We start from the raw sequence: 14798 nt of genomic DNA, 5'->3' as shown, positions 1-14798 counted from the left end.
GGGGGGGGTGAGACAAGATTTCTCTGTGTAGCCCTCCTTGTCTCGAAACTCACTCTGTAGAGACAGGGATGCCTTTGCCTGCTGGAATCAAAGGCATGCGCCACCACTGTCCAGCTGTGAGACATGGCCTTAAAACAAAACAAAAACCCCAGCATGTTTCCACCTCTACACAGTACAGAGCGGCACAGGGATGAGCAGGCCTTGACCCTTGGCTATGTGGTCAAGGTACTTGTTTTTAACAGCTGCAGAGCTGCAGAGCGCCTTGCTTTAGCATTCAGGTTCTAGAAGGTAATAAGACCCTTTGTTAGTCGGGCCGCTTTTAGTTTAGCTGAGCTTTCTAGTTTTTCTTTTTAAAAAAAGTATTCATTTAATATGTTTTGCCTGGTTTCCGGGGAGGCCAGAGCAAGGAGTCTGATCCCCTGGGTCTGGAGTGATAGTGAGCTGTGCGTACTGCGATCACCCTGCCTAGGAGTGTGTGCCGCAGTGGGCATGTGGAGGTCAGGGGGCAACTGTGTGGAGTCGCTTCCTACAGTTGTCCCAGAGACTGAACCCAGTGGGTTTTTGTGGCCAGGGCCTTTCCACCATGGGCACAGTGGCCCGTTTAGCTGCTCTCTTTTCCCCAGGTCCTTCCCTCCTCACTTCACATCCAGACATTTTTCTCCAATCTTCTCAGACATACCTCGGCAGCCCAAACCTCTCTGCTTTAATCAGGGCTTCGGTTTATTTGGTCTTGTCTTCAGTTCACACTTGAGGGACCTAGCCTTCCAGGAAATTGGATCTTTCCAAACCCCGAGAGGGACTCTCCAGCACAAGACAATAACTATTTTACAGGATGTGTGGCTTGGGTCAGGCAGACACGTACCTGCCTGCATTCTCTCTGCTGATCTTGGAAGAGTCTGGCTACCTTCCCCAATGGTCCCGGTATGGCTCTCTGGGAAATTAGAATGGACGGTATGATGGCTGCTTGAGAATAAAGTGGCAGAGGCTTATGGCTAGGTAGGTCATGTGGCTGCAGAGAGAGGCCATAGGGAGTGAGGAGATACTAGGAGCTGAGTATCTGCTGTCAGTGCCCTTAACTATGCGTACACACACACACACTTCAGAGGACAACCGTAGGGGTCTGCTCTCTCCTCCACCGTTTTCTGGGGTTTGAACTGAGGTCATCAGGCTGAGCGCTTTTACTGCTGAGTCATCTCAACAAGACCAAAAGCTCAGTTTAGAAAAACCAACCAACCAAACAAACCAACCAAAAAAGAGAACTGGGGATTAAACCTGGGCCTTCCTGGGTGGGAGGCCCGGTGCTCTAGCCAATCCCACCCCTTCTACAGGATAATTTTAAAGTAAATTAATACAGCTAGGGATAATTATAAATTAAGAGCAGTGAAGCAATTATACAGGCGTGAGTGGGAGACCGGCTGGGTTTTCGAGGTGTGGCTGAGTGGCTAAGAGCCTAGTTCGTTCAGCACGGTGAGTTCCACCCACAGGACTTCCGTAGCTGGTGGCTAAGTCTAAAAGCTCCTTTGCGAGGTTGTTTTGTTTTAATTTAAATTATTTTTAAATTCCCACAGTGGGTTTGGATAAAAAAATAGACGGTAAATTGTCCATTGACAGATCTGGGTCTTACACAGCTGGCATGATGTCAAAATCTAGTTGACGATTTTCTTAAACTGATATTTCTCTTGAGATTTTAAAAAAAGATGCTTTTATTGATTTCCAGAGACTACCAGGCTCAAAATCTTGAAGCCTAGACTTCTTTTCTATTCAGCAAAACAAATCATTGTGTATGGAGGTTGTCTGTTAAACGAAAAACATTTTTTTTTTTTTAAATATTTTGGACTGGTGGTGCTGGGGATGGAACTCAGGGCTGGGCCGCATACATGTCCATTAGCTGTTCAACTGAGCTGCACTCTCAGGCCTTTTGAAGAGGTTTGGGCTAGGACTGGATTGAAAAATAGACCAGCCAGTCAGAGTCTAAAGTCAGGTTCTATTGGGAATAAGGAAGAGAAAAGGGAGAGGTTCCGGGTAGGTGGTGCTGATTTGTCTAATGCCCACGGAAAGGCTAATGGGTTTAAGGCTCCTGAGAGCCGTAGGAGCATCAGCTGAAGTTGGCGGCCTGCAGTGGGGTCCGTACAGCAGCCTTTGGTGAGGAGCTCTGTGAGAGCCACGGGAGGACAGATGAACTTTTGCTGTTATTAAATGGCATTTACATCAACCATGTTGCCGAGCGTTAAGTACTATAGTGTGGTTACGTGTTCTCTGTTCCATGGAGCTGTTGCCTGGCTGGGTTTTTCTTTCTTTTTTTCCTTTTCATGTGTTAATTTTCTGTGTGAATATCACTGATTCTTTACGCATCGTCCACTGTTCTTCCCTTGTAGCTTCCACACAATGTAACGTGCCAAGACTCGGTTCTATCATTTCCTCTCCTGGAGGCTTCTGGTTCTGTCTGGGTGGGGTGGTTCCTCAGTGGGTTTCACCTCCCTCCAGTGAGGCCCAGATGGCATGTTTCGTTTTCGCTTTGCTCCCTGGGAGCACAACTCCCAATAGGCTGGTTTTGTTTGTTCGTTTTTTGTGATGCTGAGGGTTAAACACAAGGCCTAACTAGTTCAGCACCCCCACCCTGAAACACATTCTTTTCTTTCAAGTTGTTTAAAAGAGATTTATTTGTGTATAAGCGCGTCTATACGAACATCTGCACCTCAGAAGAGGACATTGGATCCCATGGGGCTACAGTTAGACACAGCTATGAGCTGCCATGTGGGTGCTGGGAATGGATTGAACTCAGGAAAAGCAGCCAGTGCTCTGAACCACTGAGCCATTTCTCCAGCCCCTGAAACACCTTCTTAGCTCTTCCAGCGGTTTCCTGAGAAAGATGCATAAGATAAAACCATTTTGATAAATTACATGTCTCAAAATATCTTCGTTTTGAGAAAGTGTCTCACTGTGTAGCTCTGGCTGTCCTTGAACTCAGGATCTTTATTTCTGGCAATTTAAAGCTTCATAAAAATTAGTATGTCTTAGAAATCCCTACACTAGAGCTGGGCATGTTGGCTTAAACCTGTAATTTGGTTGTTGGGAAGCTGAGGCAGGAGGATTGCCACAATTTCAGGGCCATCCTAGGGTTCATAGCGAGTTCCAGGATAGTCCTGGCTATAAAATCTGACTCCTGCCTCAAAGCAAATAGTAATAACAAATTTCATCATACTAGGAATTCAAAAGGATTTTCAGCTTATTTTCTGTTTTGTTTTTAAGGCAGGGTCTCATAGGGCTCAGACTTGCCTGAACTCTATATACATATGGGTGCCTTTGAACCCTTGATCTTCCTGTCTCCACCTCCAAGTCCCAAGATTACATGCATGTACCAGCAGGCCCAGCTACTTTTGTTTTCTTAAGAAAAACAAGACACCTTTTTTTTTTTCACATGTCTGAATGTTTTGCCTGCCATGTCTGTATATGCATAACATGGCACTGGAGTTATGGATGGTTGTGGGTCACCACGTGGCTGCTGAGGATGGTACCTGGATCCTCTAGAAAAACAGCTGGTACAGCTGTTGACAAGGCTCCAGCTCCCATTGTTCAGCTTTCTAAGTTTGAGAACACTTGCATTGTTCTCTAATAAGCTTCGTTTTTATTTGTTTGTTTGTTTGTTTGTTTGTTTATTTATTTAATTTTTATTTGGATTTCTCTTCACTGCCTTGGCTTTCTTGAAACTTGCTCTATTAACCAAGCTGGTAAGTTTCTTTTCCACCTTGCTACTGGAGCTCCTCTGAGCTGCTAGACCTCTTGGCTCACCTGATTTTCATATATTTTCTTCATTACACATCTTTTTGTAACTTCGTTTTCTGTTTAAAGCCTTTTCCAACTTTATCATCTCTTACTGCATCGCAAGTTTAGCATTTTTGTTTGTTTGTTTGTTTGTTTGTTTGTTTTCCAGACAAGGTTTTTCTGTGGCTGTCCTGGACAACCTTTGTGGTCCAGGCTGGCCTCAAACTCACAGAGATCCACCTGCCTCTGCCTCCAGAGTGCTGGGACTAAAGGTGTATGCCACCACACCCAGCCACAAGTTTAGCTTTCTAGATCCTAAGCATTTTGTCTCTTACTAATCATCCTTTCATAGCTACATTCTCTTCTTTCCTACGCTTATCCCTGAATTGTCTCTTTTCCTTTTGTTTTTCAAGTTGGAAGTTTGCCTCATGTGTCTGGTAATCCTTAATTGCTCATATTGAAAAGTAAGAATGAGCAAGGCAGTGGTAGTGCACACCTTTAATCCCAGAGTCTGGGAGGCAGAGGAAAGTGAATCTCCGAGATTCAGGCCTGTCTGGTCTACAGAGCAAATTCCAGGACATCCAGGACTACACAGAGAAACCCTGTGTGGGAAAACCAAACCAAACCCAAGGAAAAAGAATGAGGGGCCTAGCTGGTAATAGCATGAATAGCCTTTAGTTCCAGCACTCAGAAGACAAAGGCAGGTGGAGCTCTGTGAGTTTGAGGTCAGCCTGGTCTACATAGTGAGTTCCAGGACAGCCAGGACTACATAGGGAGACCTTGTCTCAAAAAAGAAAACAAAAATAAAGAATGAGGGGTTAGAGAGATGGGGCAGGTGTGATGTGCATATACACACCGGCAGAACATTCATACACATAAAAGATAAACTAAAAAAAAAAGTGAGCCAGGTGTGGAGGCACATACATCTAATTCTGGCACATGGGAAGCAGAGGCAGGCGAGTCTTTGAGCTCTAGGTCAGCCTGGTCTACCTAGTGAGCTCATGCGGGACAGGACTACATAGCAAGACCTTGTCTAAAGCAGTAACAGAAGGCATGAGGTAGCTAGTAGGTGTACGCTCAGTCATATTTGGCTGGCATCTAGACTGAAGGAGGGAAGCAGCATTGCAGAAACAAACAAACAAGTTGCATTCTCAGCAGAGACAGGAAGACAAAACTTTTGAGCAGGACATCTGGACAAGCCTGGGTTGCACAGTAAGATCCTGTCAGAAGTGTGTGTGTGTGTGTGTGTGTGTGTGTGTGTGTGTGTGTGTGTGTTGGGGGGAACATTAAGGGTTTTTTGTTTGTTTTTGTTTTTTTTTCCAAGGGTTTCTGTGTAGGCTTGTCTGTCCTGGACTCACTTTGCAGACCAGGCTGGCTTTGAACTCAAAGCCATCTGACTGCCTCTGCCTCTGTGAGCGCTAGGATCACAGGTGTGCGTCCCCACCATGCCACCTGGCTTAAACATCTTAATGTATTGAATGAAACTTCAAGTGGGAGACTTCAGGACGATGCTTATCCTTATCAAGAGCCTCATGCTTCTATTTAAACGTGTTTTCTGGGCAAGGTTATTTTTCTCCCGAGTTTTTCATTTGTGTCAAGCCACTGATGGCTTAAGCTTCCTGGCTATTTTTTTTTCTGATGGTAAAGATTAAACCAGGACTTTGCCCAAGTTATTATCACCGTAATACATTTCAACCCCATGGCCAGTGTTTTAAACCTTATCTTTTCTTTCTTCTTTATCAAACCGCCCTCCCCACCCAGTATCCTAAGTAGTAGGTACTGAACCAGGCTCTTACTCATGCTGGGCCTTCCCCAACGAACCACAGCTCGGCATTTTCTTTTGTAGGGGCTTGTTCAGAAAGGGTCTCACGTAGATGTAGCCCAGGCTAGCCTTGAGCTATATAACCAGAGGTCCTTGAACTTCTCATGCTTCTGCTTCTGCCTCCTAAGTGCCAGTGGCAACAGCCCAGGCTTATTTGGTGCTAGAGAGTGAACCCAGAGCTTCAGGTATGCTAGGCAAGCATCCTACCCACTGATTCACACCCCCAGCCCTTGGCTCAGGCTTCCGGTCTACTGCTGGGCCTGGACTTCCTGTCGTTTTCCTCCCAGATGTCAGAGGCTGTCACCTGCCTCAAAGTGAGTGTGTCAGGGGGTGTGGCTCTGTAAGCTTTTAGCCAGCCTCCTTGCCTTAGCCCCGATGAATCCTTCCAGAGCTATCTCCTGTTAGCATCCCCCCCCCTTCAGACAAGCCTCTTTCACGCTAAGCCAGTTTCACCCTTTTTCCCACTTTTAAAAAACTGTGATTTTTTTTTTTTCTGTCTATCCTAGAATCCCTAGAGTTTAAATTCATTCCAAGTCCTCCTTTGTCATCTCAGGGGACAGTGCAAACCCAAACCCCTGGCTCAGGGGCGTGGACAACATCGACTTTCTATTTTGCAGGTTAAAAGAGGGCTGAGTTCAAGGCCATTCTCCACACTACATGAGAACCTGCCTGAGACTAAATGACCCACAGAACCAAACACGAGCCACAAGCATTTTCCAACAAAGTCCCTTTTATTTAGTTAGCTGTAAGAAATTGTCTTTATTAATTGAATCTCCGGGAATTCGGTGTAAGATTTAGTATCTTAATGCCCACCAACATCTGGCTCTGAGGGTTAGTCAGCCTCTCCCAGTCCTGTCGGAGTTAGAGGGAGAGACGTCATCAGCAGAGACCAAATCAGGTGGCTGCCCTCTTCCTTTCCTAGTTGGACAAGTTGCTCAACTCTTGTCCAGGACAGGAAGAGGGGCGGTTTCTCTAAAAAATTAATAACGAATTTGACAATGAATCAGTAAGAGTTCTAACAATTTAGACTTATCAATATGTTGGTCCAAATAATTTTTTTTCATGTTGCAGTTTACTTTTTCCATGTGTAAGCTTAATAATCACACTTCCCTGTGCAGAAATGAATCATCTCAGTGCAAAGAAAAATTCCTCCAACTGGAATAGCCTCATCTCGCTTTGGGGAAAGGGTCCCTGCTCCGCCTCTACTCAACAGGTGGAACAACCCCCCCTCCCCATGTGACTTCTGACGGGCCTAGCAAGGGCACCTGCCTTGGGCAGGCAGCCTTTGCAAAGGTCTTAAAATCAAGCCCAGTCAACAGTCTGTGAGCGTGTGGATCGGCTCTGAGTTCGAAATGGCTTCTGCTCTTCCGTTTCATGAACTAGGCTCAGAGGCTGCGTTGGAATTCTCCGGAGCGGGAGCAGTGGCGGCGGCGGCGGCTCCCCGAGGTAGAACTTCAATAACCCGAGGCTTGTCGATGATGCGGGCTGTGCGGTTTCCCTTCTCCACGATGCCAACGATCCAGGCTTGGTGACCCTCTCCGTATTTGGAAGATTTGATCTCTGAGCAGAAGCGGGCCGCTTGTTCTCTCGGCAGACAGATCAGTAGTCCCCCGGAGGTCTCCGCTGACGTTCCCTGGAGGAGGCCGAAGCGCCCGCTGGCTTTGCTGATGGCAGCCATCTTGGCAATGATTGGCAGATTGTGGATGACAAAGGACACCTCGTTTTTCTGTTGTTTTGCGAGGTTCTGAGAGTGTCCTAAGATGCCGAAGCCCGTGATGTCCGTCGCCGCGTGGGCATTAAAGGTGTGCATCAGGCCGGCGGCAGTTCGGTTCAGGGTGGCCATATTGAACATAGCTTCCTGATAGGCCAACTCGACTTCTTCCCTGGAGACCACCATCTTGATTTTGCTCCATTTCTCGGGATTCTCCAGCCACTGGTGGGCATTGGCGGCAACCTGGGTCCCCAAGGGTTTGGTCAACACCAGCACATCCCCCACCACCGCACTGTCGGGCATGATGAACTCGTTCTGCTGACACACCACAGTGGCCACCCCACCGATGATGATCCAAGGGTTGACCACGGTCTGTCCGCCCGTCACCGCGGTCCCGCCCTCCTCCGCAGCGTCGCGGAAGCCTTTGATCATGAGCGGCGTCACCTTCTCGCGCTCCTTCTCGCTCATGCTCTGGCTGACGCTCAGCAGCATCAGCATGTTGTCGCACTCCGTGATGCCCATGGCGTAGAGGTCGCTGAGCACGTTGGCACAGGCGATGCGCCCCATCATGTAGGGGTCCTCCACCAGGGGGTAGAAGAAGTCGGTGGTCTGCACCAGCGACAGGCCGCCGTGCCTCAGGGGGATGACGCACGAGTCCATCCCGATGCTCAGCGACGGGAAGGCCGAGCCGGGGCCGGGCCGGGCGGCCAGGCCCGCGTCCTGCACCGCCTCCTCCTGCCCCCCGAGCAGACCCGGGGCCAGCGGGGGCTGCAGCGCGGGCCGCGTCAGTCCCTCCAGGAGTTTGAGCAGCGTCTCCTGGGGGACCTTGCAGCCTCAGCCCTTCATGCCGGAGAAGCTCGTCAGCCGCCAGCTCGGGCCGAAGCCCAGGGTCTGGGGATCGAACGGCCGGTAGTTGGAGAAACTCCGGCCCGCCGACCAGCCCGCCTGCCCGAAGGAGCCCTCCGCGGCCACCAGCGCCGCCATGGCCTCCCCGCTGGCCCCCGCCGCCGCTTCCGCCATCGCGCCGCCCGCGGGGGACGCCCGGCCGACCGGAGAGCCCCGGTACCTGCGGGAGAGCAAGCCTGTCGCGACGGGCAAGGGTCCCCGGGCGGACGGTGCACGCCGCGCGCCCGACCGCAGGACGCAACCACGCCGCCCGCCCGAGCGCCGCGCGGCCTCTATTTATACACGGCGTGATTGACAGCCGCCCCACCCAATGGCGACTCCCGCCCCGGGAGGCGGGCTTCCTCTACTCGGAAAGGTACCTAACAAGTTAACCGTCTGCTTGCACAACTGGTCCCCCGCCGCGAGATCGTCACGTGAACCCCTTGTAACTGGCCTGGAACGCGGGTCTCTACGTAGGCCAGGCTGACCTCGAACTCGCGTCCACCCCCCGTCTGTCTCAGCTTCCCGAGGGGGCGCTGGTGTTACAGGGGGGGGCCAGGGTCGCCCCCCTCCCCCCCCACCCCCCCCCCGTCCCGGTCTCTTCCCCACCCCCTCAAAGGTGCACCAGGTCTTGGAATTGGCTGGAGGAAGTTTGCTGACTTGGAATCACTAAAGACTAGGCCGCTTGCAGAAGGAAGCCCTGGCACCTGCCTAACCCCGTGAAGGTCAGAATAGTCCTAAGGTCATTTGACAGGTCCCGGAGCCAGTATAGGGTGAGGAAACGCTTTAAGGGGAGGACTCGGGGAAGAAAAGGGACATTACGAAGCAAAGCTATCATTCATTACATAAGGAAATTGCAGCATCGATATGAAATTTCCCACGGCCTTCAAGTGCTGCACAGGTTCCCCGTGCTGTTTTGGCCATTGCCTTCCAGATGAAGAGTTGCTGTCTCCTGTGGGAGTTAATTTACCAATGCGACAGAATAGCGTCCCTGGCTACTCTGTGCTAAGACGTCTATATTTCTTGAAGTTAACATCTATGAAAATTCATGACAGAACCAGGAAGGAAGGTTTGTTAGTGTTTATTAAAATTGTAAATGCTAAACCCAGAGGAGTGGCTTCATGCCTGTAATCCCAGCATTTGGGAGACTGAGATAGAATCACTGTGAATTCCAGTCCAGCCTGGACTACATGAATGAATAAGTGAATAGATTTCCCACTGTCACTGGGTGTAATCCCGGCACGTGGAAAGCTGAGGTAGGAAGATGATGACCTCCATGCCAGCCTGGACTAGTGAGATCTTATCTCAAGAAAACCTAAAGTAGGGGCTGGAGAGATAGATGGGTTGGTGGTTAAGAGCACTTGCTGTTCTTGCAGAGGACCTGGGTTCAGCTCCCGGCACCTACACAGCAGCTAACAAACACCTGTAATTCCAGTCTCCAGAGGATCTGATGTTCTATTCTGGCTTCTGGGAGCACCAGGACCGTGTATAGTGCACAGTCAAACATGCATTCAAAACACTCCTACACATACAAAATAAAAGTAAACAAACCTTTCCTTATTGTTGCCGTCATTGATGATGTGTCCAAGGGTGACTTTGTGTACGTCCTCATGGATTCATGGAATGTAACTGAAGTTATCAAGATTTTCACAGCAGCTGAGTGGTGTGAGACTGAGGCAGGAGGGTCTCTGTGAGTTCGAGGCCAGCTCTGATCTACAGAGATAGTTCCAGGACAGCCAGGGCTACACTGAGAAACCTTGTCTCAGGAAAAAAAAAAAATCAAAGATTTTTCACAGTAAATGCTTTTACTCACTAAGCCATCTCATTAGCCCCAGATCATAATTTTTTAAATAAGAGTTATAGCTGTAAAAGCAACTAGCAATGCTCTGAGTTGTTTTTATGTATTAGTTGTTTTCATTTTTATCTTAGTGCTATGAGTTAGACTTCTATTTTCGCTGTATAAGAGCATGAGGTGTGGGGGCTGGATAGATGACTCAGATGTTAGAAGAATGTTTGCTGCTCTTTCAGAGGACACAAATTTCAAAGCGCCCACTTGGTGGCTCACACATCCCTAGAACTCCAGCTCCAGGGAAATCTAAGACCCTTTTCTGGCGTCCTCACACACATGCCCTCAGACACTCACACATACACAAAATTGAAGAGGCAGGGTTTCTCTGGGTAGCCCTGGCTGTCCTGAAACTTGCTCTGCAGACCACGCTGGCCTTGAACTCAGAGATCCACCTACCTCTGCCTCCTGAGTGCTGGGATGACAGGCGTGTGCCACCATCACCCAGCTTAAAATAAATATTTTTTAAAAGAAAGACCATGAGGTACAGGTATGTCCTATTCAAGGTTACCACCATATCAGAGTAGGACTGAGTTAGAATCCAGCAATCTAAACCAGAGACTTCTCACTGAACCTGCCTGGGATACTTCAGGACATACTGAGAACAGTTAAGACTTGAGGACATGATTGTTTTTTAAGATGTGGTCTCACTGTGCAGCACAGGCTGACAGAAATCCACCTACACCTGCCTCCTGGGTTCAGGGATTAAAGGTTCGTACCCCTGCACTCTGCTTTCAACTTTTTAAGAGATAGGTTGGTTTTTATTTTGTGTGTTTGAGTGTTTTGTCCACATGTATGTAAGTGGAAGAGTGGGGTTACAGATGCCATGTGGGTTCTGGTTCTGAACCTGGGTCTTCTGAAAGAGCACACTGCATTCTTAAATCTCTGAGCTATCTCTCCAGTCCCTCAACTCCCCCTTCCCCCCAAGACAGGGTTTCTCTGTGTAGCCTTGGCTGTCCTGGACTTGCTTTGTAGACCAAGTTGGCCTTGAACTCACAGAGATCCGCCTGCCTCTACCTCTTGTTCTTGTTTTGCTTTTCTTAAGAAAACAAAAGTAGCTGGGCCTGCTGGTACATGCATGTGATCTTGGGACTTGAAGACTTGAAGGCAGAGACAGACAGATCAAGGGTTCAAAGTCACCCATGTGTATGTAGAGTTCCAGGCAAGTCTGAGCCCTATGAGACCCTGTCTTAAAATATGGGCCCAAAAAACTTTTTTTAAGAAAGGAAAACATAGGCCCCAAAGAAAGCTCAAGAGTGAAGGTGCAGGCCACCAAGCCTGAGGACCTGAGTTTGGTCCCAGGGTCACAAGCAGTGGAAGGAAGAGAATTGACTCCCACAGGCGTCCACACACGCAGGCACAGATCCACCACATACATGCTCACACACACGTGCTCACATACGCACAAACGCATATACACTCACACCTACGTGCGCGTTTGCGCACCCGTATAGAAACACATCTGTATACACATGCACGCACATTAAGCAAAATGTGACTTAGAAAAAGTAAAGTACATATTTTAGAATTTATAAAAGCAAAAATGGTACAGCAATAAAACAGCAAACGTGGACACAAAAGACCTTTGGATTTTTTAGGGTTTTCTTAAGATGCATTAATTATACAGAACAACGTGGTTCAAATGGCAGCTCTTAAATATATTTACTGTCTCCTAGTTAGCCCCGAAGCTCTTTCCATCCCCCTCCACTCTGCTGACGACCTTCCTTTTCCAGGCTAGTTCTCCTCTATCCTCCTGTCTTGGCCTTTGGGGATGTGGGGCCAGCCTGCCACTCCCCCTGACCTTAGATCTTTGACCTGCCCTCTACCCTCCAAAGATGCAATCAAGCTGTGACCTTGAGGAAATGATAGGACATTCCTGCCCTCCACGGTACTTCAGTAAACTGAGGATCATAATTCCTGTTTAGGTGGTAGCATGCTGCCAGGACGAAGAGAGTCAAGCGTAAAGGCCTTTGCAGCTGCTCAGGGTAAGGCTCACTGGATGGAGCCTCCTGTCTCAAAACAGGAAAAAGAAGTACTGTCATCACCTGGCAAGTTAAACAGTGACGAGACTGGCCAGACCTGCTGTTTACCTTCTCTTTTGATTTTTGGACTTTCCCCTCTCCGTTAAAATCTGCCCCATTTGTAGTCAGTCGTGTAAGCTGGTGTTACAGTCTGGATACGAAACGTCCCCCAGAGGCTCGTGTGTTGAACAGCGAGGCCTCAGCTCAGGCATCTGGTGGTTTTGAAGTCACTGGACTGGGAGGGCTGTGATCTAACCAATAAATCAATCCGAGAGTGAGTTCGTGACTTGATGGCTCCTGGGGAGGTTGTAAGCTAGAAGATGCTCCTAGGCCAGAGGAAGTAGGTCTCTGGAGGTCTTGAAGGGTGTGTCTCATTTCTGGCTCCTTTCCGTTGCTCCATTTCCTTCCTGACCTTCTTGAGGCTGCCATGAAGCCTTTTGCGGTGATACTCTGCCTCACTACAGGCCCACGACACACTTAGGGTGCGGTTTTTGAAGGGTTAGTTTCTCCTTCCACTACTCGTGTCCAGGAGACCAAACTCAGGTCTTCAAGCTTGGTGGCCAGTGCTGAGCCATCTTGATGGCATAGGGCGGTAAGCATGCTTAGTTGCTGAGTCATCTCTCAGCTCGGGGTAGAAAAATCAGTCTGTTGAAGCACAGGGGAGTTCAAACAACCGGAGCTGCCGCTGCGGGAGGGAGGCACATCGGCATGTCAGGCCTCCTGCGTGCCAAGCATGGTCCTTTATACCTGTAGTTCCAGCACTCAGGAGGCTGAGGCAGAAGAATAGTTGTAATTTGAGGCCAGAGTTGGCTACACAATAAAGTCCAGGCCTGTGTGGGCTGCTCTGTCAAAAACAAACAGATAAACAAAAACCCCTCAGCTCTCTCAGGTCTTGGCTCCAAGGTGACCAACAAAGAAGAGACAAGGGTCGGTTGTGCCAAAAAGTGGTTCCTTGTGCAGCCAATTCGCTGCTCCAGCCGCTCCAGCTTCGTGCCTAAGGACAAGGACATTCAGTTCCCTATTCAGAACATTGTAGAGGCTGCTGCTGTCAGGGACATATCTAAAGCAAACACCTTCATGCCAATGTGCTTGCCAGATTCTGTCAAGTTGATTACGGTGTGAGCTGCGCCATTCCCAGCAAGGTGGTCAGGAATCAATCTCACATGCCAATGTGCTTGCCAGATTCTGTGTCAAGTTGATTACAGTGTGAGCTGCGCCATTCCCAGCAAGGTGGTCAGGAATCAACCTCACGAAGCCGGGAAGGACCGAACACTCCCACCATGATTTAGATGCACTGCTTCTCCACCACTGACCTCCACCAAAGCCCATGTAGAAAGAGGTGTCTTCATAAGCACGGAAGAAAAAAAAATCTTGGAAGTATAAAATGGAAGTTATACTTTAAAACCAACCAACCAATTTCCAAATAGAATTACATGTGTATGGACTACAGTCCCTTCATACTGAACAGGGCACCCTGTCACACGTGGGGTGTGTGTGTGTGTGTGTGTGTGTGTCTGCTGGCAGATTAAGTATCAGTTGTCCAGAATGCTTAGAACCATGATGCCCCACTAGTATACCTAACTTTTAGGTTTTTATGTCTCAGTTCAAACAAACAAAAGCTTGGGAACCAGGAGAGGGAGCTCATGCCTATAATCCAGGCACTTAGGAGGTGGAGATAGTCAGGGGACCAAGGTCATGTTTGGCAACATAGCAGGTGGCAGACTAGCCTGGGCTACATGATACCCTATCTCAAAAACTAAAATTAAAATAAATAAATAAATAAATGGATGTATGACCTCTTCTGTGCCAGGCAATGTACCAGACACCAAAGATACAGCAATGAACGCAACAGACAAAGCCCAAGGTCAGGCTGGCAAGGTCGCTCCTTGGGTAGTAATGACCCTTGCTGCCAGCCTGAGTTTCTGAGTTCAATACCTGGAACCTACACAGTAGAAAGGGAGCTGACTCCTACAAGTTGTCCTCTGACGGGGAGGGATGGCTCTTGAGTGAGTGTCCTTGGTGGGCAGAGAAAGCCTCACTGAGCAAGTGCCTTTGAAGTAAAGGCCTGAGTGTGTGTGTGTGTGTGTGTGTGTGTAGGTCTGAGGAACAGGGGTGAGCAACCAGGGCCTAGTGAGCGGGGAAAGCAGAACTGGAGGAAGGGTTCAGGCACCTCGGAGCCCCACAGGAGAGCAGCAGGGCCTGTGGCCTCCAGGGCCCATCCCAGGAGTAACAGTTTCACTATGTTATAGGAGTCTGTGAATTCTAGAGCGACACTGTCAGGCGGGGGCTGGAGAGTTGGCTCAGCACTGAGGAGCACTGACTGTTCCCCCAGGGGAGCCGGGTTCAATCCAGCACCCACAGGGCGGGCTCACAGCTGTAGCTCCAGTCCCAGGAAATCCAAAGCCCTCTTCTGACCTCTTTGAGCACCGTACACGCATGATACGCAGACAGACAGACAGACACGCAAGCAAAACACCTATACACTTAAAAGTAAATAATAAATTAAAAGTAGATCTTATTCTGCAGTCAAGACGCTGGAGGCCCAGTCTCTGAGGTGCCTTTTCCTCCCTTCCGTTTGACTCTTGCTGTTTCTAGGCCTGTTTCAGCCTCAGCTCCAGCCCCTACCTTCCTGGAACTTACCCTGCGGGGCTTCTATCCACAGGATCTGCTTGGGAAGACTTGAGCCTGACACTCAGAACCACAGCCCTGGCACCTTCTCCTACACCTATCTTCACAAGTGAGATATCTGGG

General features: G+C 49.0%; 1 protein-coding gene and 1 long non-coding RNA gene across 3 annotated transcripts; both read right to left on the bottom strand.

The window, feature by feature from the left end:
• Positions 1-6294: 6294 nt before the first annotated feature.
• On the bottom strand, positions 6295-8469 carry Sephs2 (selenophosphate synthetase 2). The gene has a single exon (XM_055627527.1). It carries the CDS (start codon positions 8313-8315, stop codon positions 6957-6959), a length of 1359 nt encoding a protein of 452 aa, XP_055483502.1. The 5' UTR covers positions 8316-8469; the 3' UTR covers positions 6295-6956.
• A 3066-nt stretch (positions 8470-11535) lies between these two features.
• On the bottom strand, positions 11536-14798 carry LOC129691274 (uncharacterized). Of its 2 annotated transcripts, none has more exons than XR_008722440.1 (2): positions 14688-14798; positions 11536-13417 (listed from the first exon to the last, which is right to left on the bottom strand). It is a non-coding gene; the product is annotated as an uncharacterized LOC129691274 (long non-coding RNA). The 2 variants fall into 2 exon arrangements; XR_008722441.1 differs by having other exon boundaries at positions 11536-13390.

The sequence above is a fragment of the Psammomys obesus genome, unplaced genomic scaffold, assembly GCF_907164565.1.
Source record: "Psammomys obesus unplaced genomic scaffold, mPsaObe1.curated_primary_1811, whole genome shotgun sequence".
Lineage (NCBI taxonomy): Eukaryota > Metazoa > Chordata > Mammalia > Rodentia > Muridae > Psammomys > Psammomys obesus.
Note: the sequence above shows the minus strand (reverse complement) of the source record. Positions and strands in the feature narration are given on the sequence as shown.